This window comes from Salminus brasiliensis, chromosome 2 (assembly GCF_030463535.1).
Source record: "Salminus brasiliensis chromosome 2, fSalBra1.hap2, whole genome shotgun sequence".
In the NCBI taxonomy this organism is placed as follows: domain Eukaryota; kingdom Metazoa; phylum Chordata; class Actinopteri; order Characiformes; family Bryconidae; genus Salminus; species Salminus brasiliensis.
In genome coordinates, this window is record NC_132879.1 from 49,503,935 (window position 1) to 49,520,124 (window position 16,190).

The following is a 16,190-nucleotide window of genomic DNA, read 5'->3' on the forward strand; positions in this document are numbered from 1 at the left end:
AGAATGTAATTTCAGAGTCAAAATTAGATTAAGAATTACCTCTAAAAGCTTCACTGTAAAAAGTTTAGTTTTTTGTACTGTGTTGTTTTTCTATGTTCCTTTTTTGTATTTACAGAAAAAGCTATACTTACTACTACTGCACCCACAACGACCACCACCTCTGACGGTACTAGCTTAGTTTATAATTTTTCTAAATGTTTCTGAATAGATTGTTTAGATCTACAGTCTCAGTTCTGTGTTTTATTTCTAGTTGTTCCAGCAGTGAAGAGAACAAACCATCCACAAATTGTTCCGTCTGTCTATCCGGTGTCTCTCCTGGCGCTGGGAACGATGCTCTTTCTGGCCTTTCTGCTTCTGGTTGTGCTGTTTAACAAGAACAGAGTGCTCAGGAGAGGTGGGGAGATTTAGAGATGATACATATTTATTACACCTTATCCATAGCAATGATGTGCACAAGCATTAAGCCTTATTATACAGGTAGGAGTATGTGGTGTTAAGAGTCTTGCCCGTGGACTCTGGTGTGCTTGCTCAGCCTTTGCAGCATAGTTTATGCGTAGCTCTGTGTTTATTTAAGATTTATTTAACATAAATTAATTGTTTAGGTTGTGAAAGTCTGAAGGTCCCAGCTCCTATTTACACAAAGTGTAAAATCTGCAGACTCATCTGTATCAATCCCACCATTATTTAATATTTTTACAATTATTATACTATTATATAATATTTTACATTACAAATAACATTTTGTAATAATAACAATAATTCTCAAATATCTCAAACTGTTTACAAATTTAAAGCTGTTTTGTTGGTGTTGTCACATTGTTAATTTATTTTAAATTCAATACATTTTAGTAAATTCAGTAATCATATTTGTTAACTAAAATACTTAATATTTTTCTTACAGATAAGATAGATAGATAGATAGATAGATCACTTTATTTATCCCACAGGGAAAGTCAGTTTTTACAGCAGCAAAATCAAACAAGAGAGCAGCATGATCGAGGCATAAAAGCGTAAAAAGTGATTGTAGTGCAGTAATAATAATTACATTAATATAATGTAATATACAGAATGAATTATGTGTAATGTAACAGTGCAGTAACTACATTAATATAATGTAGTGATGTAAGGCATCCTGGGGTATCATTACAGTATAGAGTTTTAAAGTGGCAGTGCAGATGACAGAGCTGTGTGGCAGTACATACTGATGAACAGAATAGTGTCCGATTGAGAAACAGCGGGACTGTTCTATTAGTACACTCAGTGCACAATAATGTCCCGGCACAGTGACAAGGCGTTGTACAGCGAGATCGCTGTTGGGAGAAACGATCTCCTGTACCGTTCCTTACTGCTGCGGAGCTGAAGGAGCCTGTTACTGAAAGTGCTCCGCTGCTTGACCTGTAGATCATGGAGGGGGTGGGAAGTGTTCTCCAGAATGGCAGTGAGTTTGCTCAGAGTCCTCCTTTCTACAACCACCTCAAAGCCTTCCAGAGAGCAGCCCAGGACTGATCCAGCTTTCCTGATCAGTTTGTTGAGCTTTCTGGCATCTCCACTCCTGATGCTGCCTCCCCAGCAGATTGCAGCAAAAAAGACAGCACTAGCAACAACAGACTGGTAGAAGGTCTCCAGCATATTGCTGCACACATTAAAGGACCTGAGCTTCCTCAGAAAGTAGAGTCTGCTCATCCCCTTCCTGTACACAGCCTCTGTGTTGGCCTTCCAGTCCAGTTTGCTGTCCAGGAGGACAAATACATATAAATATATATAAATGGATAAATACAGCATTTAATGATTATCAATACAGAATAAAGCTGCTTTTTCATTCTCTAAACATCATCAGTCTTTCAGTCTGTCATCAGTCTTCTCTCCATGTTTCTCTCTGTCTCTCTCACAGTGCTCTCTAAGAGGAGGCAGAAGACTCTGACTGAGGACATTTATGAGGAGATCGACCACAGATACATCACCAACAGAGATGACCCAATTCAGCAGAGTGAGTGATCTATGGAGTTTTCTACAGGAGGTTTATTGTGTTTAATTAATGTTTAATTACATTTGAGATCACAGAACACCACAATGCACGAGCTCTTACCCAGTGATCAGAACTGTACTTCATTTCCTCAAGTGAATCATGTCTTCAGTTGGGTTTTCTCAGTGTATTAATAATAAGAGAGAATCAGTTAAATGAGTGTTAAGTGTGGATTAGATGAAGTGTGCAGTTAGAGGAGGTCTACATGTAGTGTAGCTGCTGATTCTGCTGATAAGCATCTATTAGTAGCTGCAGCTAAACTGTAGCATTCCTGTACAGCTTCCATTTTTGGACTCGCAGAGAAAACCACATAGCTGCAGGTGTGTGTGTGAGTGTGTGTGTGAGACAGGGAGAGGAAGAGGGAAAGGGAGAGAGAGGGGTAGGGAGGGGTGTTGTGGTAAGACATGTGTGTGTGTGTGTGTGTGTGTGTGAGTTACCAGTATTGCTGGAGATTATGACTGTGTGGAAGAGTTGGAGCAGGCCTGTATTTGTTTACCTGTGTGTGTGTGTGTTTGTGTGTGTGCGCATGTGAGGCATAAAGAGAGATCAGAGAGGTGTGTGTGTAACTGGGATTGCTTAGGGACTGATTGTGTTTGTGAGACTAAAGAAGTTATTTATTAAGTGATTGAGTGACTGCATGACCAATAGTGAGTGACCGAATGACTGTGTGATCAGTTGGCAGATAGTGAGTGGCCAAACGAGTAACAGAGTAAATAACCAAGTGAACAAGTGACTCAGTAAATGGTTGAACAAATGACTGCTTGACCTAGTGACTTCTTGACTAAGAGACTAAAAGTGAGTGACCAAGCAATCAGGTGGGTACCCATGTTACCAGATTAGCAACTGTAAGTGACTGTGTGACCAAGTGACTGAAAGTTAGTGGCCAAACGAGTAAATGATACCCCAAGTGACTGACAGACCAAATGACTGGGTCAGTGATCGAATGACCAACTGACCAAAGAATTGGCCAAGCGAGTGAGTAGACATATGCCTGACCCACTAAACAAATGAGAGCAAGTAGCCAAAGAAGTAAGTGACAGATGACCAGGTGACTGGATAAGTGACCAATTGTATTTGAGTGACCAAGTGACCAAGTCAGTAACCAGTTAACTGGATAAGCCAGTGACCAATGATTGAGTGACCAAGTACTCAATGAGTTACTAAGTGACTGTATGGGAAAGTGGCCAATACTGAGTGACCAAGTGACTGCTTGACTGAGTGATTGCAGCTGATTTAAAAGTGAATGACCAAATGAATAAGTGACAGAGTAAATAAGTTATCAAGTGACCAGATCAGTGATTGACCAAGTGACTGCTTGACCAAGTGATGACTTGATCAGGAGACCAACAGTAAGTTTATGACCAAGCAGGTAAGTAAGTGACCATATGACTGCATGATCAAGTGAGTGACCAAGTACTTAAGCGAGTTACTACTGATGGCTTCCTTTTCTTCTGGAGTGACATCACTGTGTGCGGTCAGAAAGTACGCGATGGCATTAATTGCTTTCAAAACATCTGCAGGTAAAAGTATAGTCAGATTCTCCTGTTCACAGTAAGCAGTGTTTAAACACACACAGAGCCAGCAACTGCAATTCGCTCAGGAGTATCATCAACACACTCAACATTGTATTTGAAAGGGAATCAGCTTTCGCATTTCCTCAACTACTGCTCCTTCTCTCCATCCCTTCTGATCGGTAACAGCGGCAGAGAACTTGCCAAAGCAACACTTCCTCACTTCCTGTTACTAATAAAAACGGCTTATGATGTTTTTTTGTGGATATTGTGTACTAACCTGCCAAACTCATACTTTTAAGATTAGTTTAAGGTATATACCCTATAGTATTACTGTGTAGTACAATTGGGACACAGCCAGTGATCACTGCACAAAGAGGCTTGTGGGAGGTTGTTCTAAGCTTGTTTCACGACTGCTCTCATCTCCTCTAACAGAACATTTCTTCTCTGAAGAACAACATTCAGGATATGAGGACGTGGATGAGAAGCTTCTCTCAGGTAAGAACATGACTCTGTGTGTGTGTCTGTTTGTGTGTGTGTATGTGTGTGTGTGTGTGTGTGTGTGTGTGTGTGTGTGGTTGTGTAAAACGTTATTCCACTCACAAATGTTAGTCAACATTTAGAAAGACTTGAAATGAGTGTTTACAGTAAATTTACAGAACTTTGATTCCTGTGGGTTCTACGTAGTGTCAAGTTCATTTATGTGAATTTATTGAAGCTTTAGAGTTAATAAGTGATGATTACATATTCTTAAGTGAGGTAATACTCCTCACTAATCAGGGACTTCATTGCATAACAAATTTCTATCTACTCATTGAGCTTTGGTTGAAAAAACGAAATCTCTACTAAGTCAGTATGTGTTCTGTACGAGAGTTCAGTTTATCAGCATTTGGTTTTTAAAAAGGGTTGAAAGTAACATGTCCAGCTTGCATGTGGTGTAATGTGGTGCTATAGGTTATACGGATGACTAGGTAAAAGACTATGATGATGCCACCACCAGTGGTCTGATAATTAGGTCACCTGATTTTATCTTTACCTTAAAGCACAGTGTAAAAAATCTACTTTGATTTGATTTAGGTGATGCAGCAAAACAAAACACTGCAGATATCTATGAGGATGTCATCTCTGCTGCAGATATCCTTGATCGTAAAGCAGGTGCGAATAAAAATATAGATCAAAACAAATGCAATGGAATAATCAATTAGATGTGATTGTAATGATTGTATGATTCTTTGTTATCCTTTGCAGTGGTGAACAACAAGTGCAAACAGATTACACTTTGGAAAATGTATTATTATTATTATTATTATTATTATTGAGTATATAGTTGATAGAAATCAATTCATTGACATAGAAATACATTATAGAACTTTAAAAATTAAATCAGCAGTCAATAGTAATGTTTAATCCCTGGTGACGCCTCATCTGTTCATGGCCAGGAGAACAGAAGAGCACAGTTGGCCTCGCTCTCTCTGGGTGGGTGGGGTAACCCTTCCTCTTCCCTCATCACTCAATGTGATGCTAGTCAATGCAGGCATTACATGAGAAAATGATGTTAGTGCTCTCATTCAAGCACATTCAGCACATAGCAACAGAAACGAAGACTGAAAAGAAGCTTCACATTTCTTGGAGGAAGCACATGGTAGCATTGTGAGCTAGGTTCATTTCAGCTCAATGTTTGATTATACATAGTGCTGACATCAACTTGCTGGGCTCATACAAATGCTGTTTTAATAAAGTTTATTACAAATGTAATAAAGAGCTATTTTTCAGCTCTTTATTACCTTTAGTACTTCTTACTTTTTTAATTTATCCCCTACCCTATTTATTGTTTAGTGTCATTTTCCTTTAGTTTAAGACTGTGTTCTGTGTTTTTTGTTACTTGTCTTACGTGTTGCTCTCACCAAGACAAATTCCTTGTATGTGTAACATACTTGGTGAAATAAAGAGATTCTGATTCTGATTTTCATGATTACTAAATATATTACAAATAAAATGTACTTTTATGTCTTTTAATGAAGAGGACACAGAAGAGGACTATGAGAATGAGAGGTCAGCTGATGTAACAGGTATGACTGTAATGTAACAGTACTGTAATCTCCAGCATGAACACAGTCACTGATGATACTGATGCTGATTTAATGAGCTTTCTCTCTACATTCTGACAGAAGACGTGTCAGATAACTATGATGATGCTGTTCCCACTGAACCAAACTCCACCATTAAGACCAGTAAGATTTTATTCATGTAGAGAAACCATTACAAACTTCTACAATCTGAATCTTTCTTATTCTTATAACTGATCTTCTCATGTTGCTGCAGTGGACACACCAGAGGACTATGATGATGTCAGCACTGCTGAACAGGATGTAGGAGGGGTTAAAGGTGAGTGGCTGATCTTGTGTTTGCTGCTTCCTTACAGATATAGAGTGTATAGATTATTTATGGGGTATGATAAAAATGTCAGGGTTGGGGGCTTTGAATGGTCCAGTGGACTAAGGCGCTGCCACTATGATACAAGTATCGTCAGTTCGAGTCATGCTGCTTGCTCTCAGCAGCCAGAATCTGAATTCTCCTATTTCCTATCTATTCCTTCTAGTGTGATGTTGGTCAGCAGAGGCGTCTTATGTTCTTTATTCCTCTGTGAAACGATGAACCCATGATTAACATGGTTCCTATATTTCAAACAGTTTACCAGCGGCCCGTTGTTTTTCTCAACGCAGTTTACCAGAGGCCCGTTGTTTTTCTCATCGCAGTTTAGCTGTGGCTCGTTGTTTTTCTCAACGCAGTTTAGCAGAGGCCTGTTGTTTTTCTCAACGCAGTTTACCAGCGGCCCGTTGTTTTTCTCAACGCAGTTTAGCAGCGGCCCGTTGTTTTTCTCAACGCAGTTTACCAGCGGCCCGTTGTTTTTCTCAACGCTTTTGCCCACTGCCCCGTTGTTTTTCTCAACGCTTTTGCCCAAGTCTGCAAGTCTGATGTTCCTGTGGTTTGTACAGGGTTATAATACAGTTTACTTCATAAACAGTATTTACATAAAAATATTACTTTTACAGACCGTGATGATGTTGAGGACCAAACCGCAATAGACCATGTGACTGAGAGACCACACCCACTGTCTTTCTTCAGAGAATTACATTCCACCCTCTTCAGACACAACAAATGATTTTATTATATATCATAATTCATATTTCTTGGAGCAGAAACATTGCTTTTTTAGCTTTACACATCTCTTGTAGAATAAGGTGGTTTAATAAGTTTAGCAAACCAAAAGCCACCAATCTTCTTTTCCTTGTATTTCAAAGCTACAAGCATGTCATTTGTATCATGTATGACTGTCCATTCTATAATAACTGTGTGATTATTATTCTTAAACATAACAAGTGAAGCCTCACAGCCTCAATAATGACTGAGAATTCAGTTCAGTTTCTTATGATTTAAGAGTTTTGAATTGTGAGATCTCCTGTTCTCCATCTCTGTGTGTTGAGAAATCTCTGAACACCAGATAATAACTGTTAATCTGTCACTATTATTCTGTATGTCTCAGCAATGCTGTGTTAAAGAATGTTTAGGAGAGTGAGCTTTAGATCCTGCTTCTGTGTTAGCCTCTAAAAATGGGTGAGAAAACTTACTTTCTGTATTTGAGGAAGTATTAAGGTCTTTCTAAGGATAAACATGGGGTTTAGAGAGAGGACATATTGATTCCTCAACCATTAGAAGACCAATAGAACAGAGTGTTTAGACACTCCACTAAACCGCTGTATTCATTAGGACAGATAATGGGGTAACACTGTAATGGACCAGCAGATAAAACGGATATTATGGAGATGTTTTTGTTTTTCTTTATTTTACATTTATTGTAAATCATTTATTTCATGAATCATAAATCTGTTCTTCCTCAAAGTTCTTTAAATAAATACAGTGAAGGTAGTTTGTCATCACTGCACTCTTTTCTATTATAAAGGAATTCTCACATCATTAACCAACTGCATTCTGCACTTCATTCTGGAGCCTAATGTTATGTAGACTTCATTTACCTGAATAACAGTGATTCAGAATGATGGTGTCAAATATAATCTCCACTGAAGAACTGTGCTCTGAAGTTTCAGCTGGATGATGACATTCCTAGAATTTATTCTGCTGGAACCATTCTGGGATCTGTTTATCTAATATATAATGATAATGAAGATATTAAGTCATATGAAGTTTATAATTATAGAAGAATTGGGGAAAGTGTAACTTTAACTAATAAAAGTAGATTTTTTGGCAGGAGGTCCTTCTTACCGTATTGTTTTGAAATATTTAGTTACAGAAATTAAAACTGACATATTTCCCGCGTATTCTCTCTTACTCTAACTGTAGATTTATACATCACTCCTGCACATGCAAAAACTCGTGTACAGCGCTAAACTGAACCTACATTGTGCCACATTTTAAAATATTAAAAAAAATTTAAAAGATGTTATTTGAGAAAAATGTACAGGGTGTGCCATTTATATGGATACACCTAAATAAAATGGGAATGGTGGTTTTTATGAGCTGCTTATTTACACCAGATCCAAATAGTGATCAAGCTGTTTTTTCTCTCATTTTTGAGTATTTAAAACTGTAACTCCATCAAAATTGCTTTGCTTTTACATTTTATCTTTATTAAAACAGTTTGTATTAGAAGTTATTTAGTTAAGTTGACAACTTAGAGATTTTATAAGAAATAAACCTTTTGACAAAATGTTTAATTACAGTTCAAGAATATGACTATCTAGGGCTGAAGGTCTTAAACTGAAGGGCTACTTATTTTCATTGTTCTTTATTTAAGAGGGTAAAGTAACAAACGATGGACAGATAAGAGAAATGTCAACTTTATATAATTCAAGAACATTTCTATGAGCTGCTTATTTACACCAGAGCCACTGGTGCATTAGAGACAGGTGTAGTATTCACACTGAGAAATTAGACCAGCAATTAATTGTAATTACCTCAATTATTACACTGTATGAAAATAACTCACTTTGCAGTCCAATAATGTTAATACAATCTTACATAGCAATAATAGTCACTAACAGCCTTTATCACAACTGGGAGTTACATTCTGTGTTGAGTTGATGATTTCAGCGTGGAGTCTCCTACTGTCAAAGAGAGAAAACTGAACTTCTCAGAGCTGAGGATGAAGCTCTGTTTTCTACTTCTTTCCATATGAATCATTTTGTCGTGAACTCATTTATTTCTCAAGCAGTCCTTAATCTTCTTTAAATACATCATAATTCTTACACTACAGATAATCCTCTTTATTCAGCAAGTGCTTTTATATGAAATTCACTGTCTTACACAAATGTCCCCCATTACAGTTAAAGTTACAGGTATAGAGAACCTCAAGTGATTACCCAATGTGAATTTACAGATTGCTGTTTAGTATTTCAGAACACTAACTCTATAATACTAAAGTGACATCAAAAAAGTATCATGATACATTAGAGATGAAAGTGTGAAAGTGTTCTCAGAAGCAAGAGGACTGGTTTTTAGTCTACAGTCAAATGCTCTGACTTTCCTGCCTGTGCCTGAGAAACTGGCGAGAACAGAGACGCGTGGTTTTAGGGGGTGATGTGACCAAGCATTGAGTCAGGACACATATTGGTGGTCTATCCATCCATTCATTTAAAAAAAATAATAATAAATCAATTCAGCAACAAGGAGAGCAGTTTTGGGTCCTCTGACCATCAAGACCCAAACAGAGAGATCGACTCAAGTGTGGGATCAGTTATGAGGAAAACGTGCAGTTATTGCTTCCTTAGGACTGGGTGTAGTCTGGGCAGGCTCTGATGTGTGCTGCCCCCTTGTGGCCAAATGGAAAAAGCACAAGAATTAACAGCAGAAACATTCTATAATATCTGAAAGACAAGACACTTCCAGAATCTATTCCAGTAATATACCATTCAAAGTACCTGTTCATTACTGAAAGTATTAAATGACAGTAAATAACAGTAAACTCCTGCACAACTACACTGAGCACATGGTTAATAAAGAGAGGTCCTTTATTTCAGACAGATGTAGTCAGAGGTTTATAATACATTCAGGCATGAAAGTAAATACTGAGCTTGAAATGACCTGTGAACAGTTCTCTTACTGGAGATCTTTAATAGAAACCCATGAACCTGGTTTCTACAACCTCATCTCTTGTCTAGGATGCTGCACCATCAATAACATGATAGAGGAATAAAGGGAAATCATGAATATACATGTTAAAACCACTTTATTAAAACTACACAATACATTAATAAAACTGCTGTGCTGTGTTCACATCATACTGGGAGAATCAAAGACCAGGAAGACACATGGAGTGAAAATAGGTTCATCACTCTTACCTGTTTGAAACCCCAGGCAGCACAACCCAACAACCTCCCATAAAACCAAGTGGTGGGATGCTGTCAGTTCACCAAACATCAGCACCTCCAACACAAGAAACCCAATCTGCTGTAAAACCAAACAGAGAGCAGCTAATAGCAGCTAATTACCCAAACTAACCCCCAACACAGATGGAGCAAATCTCTCAAAATTACAACCTACAAGTATCACATAAAACAGATCACCCTCCTTCCACAAGTGCTCTAAACTCCAGTAAAACAAAGTTACCAAACATGAAACACAAAGATAAAACACACCAGCTAAAGTTCCCCCAATATGAGCTAATAAACCCCAGCAGCACTTTCTACACCTACAACACACACCCTACAACACACACCCTACAACACACACACCCTACAACACTCCTCCTTCCTTCAGCCGTCTGAACTCCTGCTTTTAAAAGTTAAGCTCCTCCCCAATTACTCCTGCCAGGACTCTGATTGGTCAGTGGTCCTCATCTGGTTAATGTGGTTAAGCAGGTTCACCTGTGGAGGGAGAGGCAGAGAAATAGAGAGACAGACACAGAGATGCAGAACTACATTGGTTCATATGTAGAAGAACTTCATCACTGTACTAAAAGGTAGCAGAGAAAGTATTTATTGACTAGTTTTACATCCTTGATGGAAAATCGCGGCAGTTAATCGTGGAGCTCATCGATTAACTCATCGCTGGACTCTGATTGGTCAGTGGTCCTCATCTGGTTAACGGGACTAAGCAGGTTCACCTGTGGGGTTCACTGTTGAGCTTTCTGAAGGTGTCGTGGGCTTAATTCAACGAAACACGAAGCATAATAAATCCCACTGCATTAAGATTCCTGGTTTTCCAGGTTTGATCTCTCAGCTTCTTTTTAGCTCTATTTGCTCTCTTCTTTCAGGCTGAGGAGCTGCAGTAAACCACGCCCCCTTCTGGCTGAAAACAGACCCAGTCTCATTGCTGCCGCCAAGCTGGAAACAACAGTGTCTCCATGCCTAAAAGCTGCTGAGTGGGATTTTACTCCTCCAACAATTAAACCCTAGATTAGGATTTTCTTCACTTCCACAAAGAGTAAAAGACAGTAAGAGGAGAGAGCTGTGGCTTCATCCGCAGAGAGGATGAAAATGGTGAACTGTGGGAGCCGGTCAGTCAATACGTGTAACATCTGTGGTAAACACTTCATTACAGGTCAGTTAATGATGCTAAAGTCAGCAGCTCTAATGTTAAAAGTCAGAGAACTGAATGTTGATGCTGCACTGAAAGAGCAGAACATGAAACCCAGTGAAAAGCAGGAGATCCCAGTTTAATGTTGGCCTGTAACAGCTAGCTAACAGCTTGATCACCAGCACTGACTGCAGACAGCTGGATTTCCCTCTGATTTACTGAAACACAGGGACCTCCACAGCTTCACCTGCCTGTTCCCAGAAGTGATTCATGATTATCATAATAATCCAAATTCAAAGTGACCCTAAATGCTGCAGAAATGCCATGATATTAAACCTAATCATCACTGATTAAATTAATCAATAAATGTATGTGTTCAGAACAAAATACTGGGTAGGATTTTTTTTTAATTGTTTGACTGGCTGGTTGTAGGTTTTGGACTCCTAATAGCTGTAAATCAGCAGGACATTTTTATTTTAATAATCTGAAATCAATCAAAGATCTGACCAGAGCGCTATTACGCAAAGGACGGAGTACCCGGATGTGTTGTGGGCGGAGTCTGTATGTTAAAAGGCTGCAGGTGGAGCAGATCTGAGGATCCCCATCAGCTGTGATGATTGACCACATTTCAGGAGGAGGAGAGGAACATGGTGGACAGTCTGTTTAGAGAGAGATGGTACAAGTATGGTTTGGTGCTGATTGTATGTTTAGATCTTAAGGTAATAAACACTCCTACACACACCTGTCCTCTTTCTCCTGTGGTGTGACTTCCTGAAAGTCTGTTTGTGGTTTGTTTTAGCTGTGATTTTAATGTCATAAAAGAGAAAAAGCTTAAAAAGAAAAAAATGAACAGATCCCAATGACTGATTACTTTTATATTAAATAAAGAAATGAAATGATGCACAAGTTTAGTTTGTCTCTTGCTTTTGTCTCCAAGTTCTGATACTTTTATACTGTAATACTTTACGCTGATAAATTCACAGCAGAATTAGAACTACAGCAGACGCTCTTATCCAGAGCGACTTACACAAGTGCTTTGCTATTTACCAAAGAATAACCTCAGCTAGTTTGAATAGGCTACAAATTCAAAGATGTCTCTAAGCTTAGACATTACTAAGCACAAGTCAATAAGGTGACCACTCTGCTATTCAGTACTCTCAGAAGAGGAGGGTCTTCAGTCTGCGTTTGAAGACAGCGAGCGACTCTGCCGTTCGGACACCCAGGGGAAGTTTGCTCCACCACTTTGGCGCTTGTCTCTACATTTTGGTTGTTTACATAATATCTCCTTTGTACGTGTACACAACAGTACATTTTGATTGTTTATAAACTGATATGTCCTTTTTAAGGGTACATGACTGGGCAATTTGGTTATTTATACACTGATATCTCCATTTAAAGTATGTATGATTATGCATTTTGGTTGTTTACAGATTGATGTCTCATTTTCAGATGTAAATGACTGTACATTGTGATGGTTTAAAGGCTAATATCTGCTTTTTAAGTGTACATGACTGTACATTTTGTTTGTACACTGATATGTCCTTTTTAAGTGAGCATGACTGTACATTTAGGTTGTTTATAGACTAAAATATCATTTTTAATTGTACCTGACTGTACATTTTGGTTGTTTAAATACGAATATCTGCTTTTTAAGTGTACTTGACTATACATTTTGGTTGTTTATGTAATATATTTCCTTTTTACGTGTACACAACAGTACATTTTGATTGTTTATAAACTGATATGTTCTTTTTAAGGGTACGTGACTGGGCATTTTGGTTATTTATACACTGATATCTCCATTTAAAGTATGTATGACTATGCATTTTGGTTGTTTACAGACTGATGTCTCATTTTCAGATGCAAATGATTGTACATTGTGCTGGTTTAAAGGCTAATATCTGCTTTTTAAGTGTACATGACTATACATTGGGATGGTTTAAAGGCTAATATCTCCTTTTTAAATGAACATGACTGTACATTTAAGTCATTTATAGACTATTATCTCCTTTTTAAGTGTACATGACTGTACATTTTGTTTGTTTGTACACTGATATGTCCTGTTTAAGTGAGCATGACTGTACATTTTGATTGTTTATAGACTAAAATATCATTTTTAATTGTACCTGACTGTACATTTTGTGTTTTTTTTATATAATATATCCTTTCAAGTGTACATGACTGTATAATTTGATTGTTTATATAATAATATCTCCTTTTCTAAGTGTACATGACTGTACATTTTGGTTGTTTAAAGACTAATATCTATTTTTTAAGTGTACTTGACTGTACATTAAAGTCATTTATAGACTAATATCTGCTTTTTAAGTGAACATGACTGTACATTTAAGTCATTTATAGACTATGATCTCGTTTTTAAGTGTACTTGACTGTATATTTTGGTTGTTTATATAATAATATCTAATTTTTAAGTGTACATGACAGTACATTTTGACTGTTTATAGACTGATGTCTCATTTTCAAATGTAAATGACTGTATATTTTGGTTGTTTATATAATAATATCTCCTTTTTAAGTGTACATGACAGTACATTTTGGTTGTTTAAAGACTAATATCTGCTTTTTAAGTGAACATGACTGTACATTTAAGTCATTTATAGACTATTATCTCCTTTTTAAGTGTACTTGACTGTATATTTTGGTTGTTTATATAATAATATCTCATTTTTAAGTGTACATGACTACATTTTGACTGTTTATAGACTGATGTCTCATTTTCAAATGTAAATGTCTGTATATTTTGGTTATTTATATAATAATATCTCCTTTTTAATTGTGCATGACAGTACATATGTCTATTCTAAGTGTACATGAATGTACATTTTGATTGTTTAAAGACTAATATCTTGCTTTTTAAGTGTAATTACATGTACTTTTGTTTATAGGCTCATCTCATATTTATGTGTTTATTACTGTACAATTTAGTTTGTAGACTAAAATTATATTTTAATGTTCAAATGACTATACTTTTTGTTTGTTTAAAGACTAATATTTCAATTTTAAGGATTTTTGACTTTACATGTTGATTTTTATAGACCATCTTATTGTTTGTCTGCACAGAACTTTACATTCTGGTCATTTATAGGTTGTTTATAGTCTGATTTACCTTTTTGTATACGGGTAAATGACTGGACATTTTAGTTGTTCATGGATTAATACCTCCTATATAGCCCAGTTCACAAAGGTCAAAGCACAGCACTCAGAGGCTTGTTTGTTCTGAATGTGTTTCATGACTGTTCTGATCTCCTCTAACAGGACGTATCCTCTCTAAAGAACAGCATTCAGGATATGAGGATGTGGATGAGAGACATCTCTCAGGTAAGATAAACACAGCATCTGTGTGTTGAACTTCATTCCACTCAGAAATAAAGTAAAAACAATAATGAAAGAAAAAATAAGAATGTATGAAGGTCAACAATGATTTCTGTAAATCCAGGATTTTAAACACTGCATATATATTTGTTCCCTTTATTCTCTGTCCAGATTTTAGTTTGTTTGTGTAGTTTCTTGTAGTTCATAAAGATCTCAGATAACAGGAAGTGTCCTCTCTGAAGAGCAGCAGTCAGGATATGAGGATGTGGAGGAGGAACTAGTTTCAGGTAAGAAGATCAGATGTGTGCACATGTGTGTCCAGCTCTATTCTACTCCAAATTTTAATCATCATCATATAGAACTTATTATAAATCCATGTTTTTTTTGTAGTTTTTGAGAATTTTCAAATGATCCATTTATTTCCACTCAGGTGTGTTTATCAAAGAAGGAATACGCTCATTACTCCACAGAAGTAACAGTACTTGAGTGTGTGTTAAGGCTGCTCTACCCAACACTGTACACACCCACTGGCCTCTTTATCAGAGACCCCATTCTAATTCTGGCTCGGACTTCCTTTGCTCTCAGAGTATCTTTCATTCTTCATGCATTAGATTTAAAACAGTACTAGAAAGCTTCCCGGGTTAAAAAATAATAATGTCATGACTGCATTACGCTATTGCTGCAGTTTTGTCTGCTACACACTCATGCTGCAAATCTCCCATTCTATCACACACCAGCAGTGCTCTACTGAAATCAGTCTGATAACTGGTGAAACCAGATTGAACCAGATTGAATGACCTGTGCAAGGTGCATCATCTCGCTAGAGGTTGTCATTAGCACATGAATCAAAAGTGGTCATAAAGTGATGAACATGGTCAGCAATACTTAGACTATGGCATGCAAATGGCTTGTAGTAACCTGATTTAACTCAAAGTTAGACAGATTGTGAATTCCACCACTGCTGAAGTACTCATACCAATCTGTCCTCCGAAAACATCAGCAACGTCACAGCCACTAAGATCTCATTTGACCTCATTCTGATTACTGAGAACCTTAACAAAAGCTCCCCACCCATGTCTGTGTGATTTTATACACAGTGCTGCTGCCACATGATTGGCTGATTTGATTATTGCAATAATGAGCAATAATTATCTTAAAAAGTGTTTACTGAGTTTACAATAAGACTCTTTAGTCTAGTGACAGTTTCTGCTGGTTTAGAGTGAAATTCTAATGTAATAGTTAATCGTAATAGGTAATAGTTTGTTCCTCTGGTTAAAGAACTTTCTGGACGTGATTTTGTGTATAATTTTAATGAAGTCATACCCTGTAACTCAGATTACACTGCTGAAATTTGGATTCTAAAATCTCTAAAACCAATTGTTCATATTTCTCTACAGGGACTACATTAACCGTGTGTGCATTTGCACATCTGTGCAATGGGTGCAACTTAAAATACCTGAATGCATTTATTAGAACGCATTTGGACATATAGTGCATGTTCATGTCATGAAATACACAAATTGACTTACTTTTAATCATTGTGATTAGGATACATTTTCAATAAAATATATATATTTTTTTCCCTTTTCTTGCTCCTTGTTTGCTTACCTCCTTTATTTTCAATTATTAGACATAATTAGCATATTCTTCCTTTAGACCTGGTTTTAGAAAGTATTTCTAAGACAGACCTGTAGGAGTGTCCTCTAGTATTTGAACAATGTAAACTGTCTGCTGATTTGCTAAGGAAGGTCTCACTGGCTTCACTGTAAGATCAATGACATGAGAGACCC

At 37.1% G+C, this 16,190-nt stretch overlaps 1 protein-coding gene across 1 annotated transcript in view; it reads left to right on the forward strand.

Annotated features, from left to right (window-relative positions):
• The window catches only part of LOC140549718 (uncharacterized), a gene marked incomplete at its 3' end in the record, with an annotated part of 75,149 nt that overhangs the window by 48,931 nt on the left and 10,028 nt on the right, over positions 1-16,190 (forward strand). The window contains 4 exon segments of the mRNA XM_072673464.1: positions 209-394; positions 1,892-1,987; positions 3,970-4,032; positions 5,703-5,765. Of these exon segments, the coding sequence (XP_072529565.1) occupies positions 209-394; positions 1,892-1,987; positions 3,970-4,032; positions 5,703-5,765 (408 nt within the window).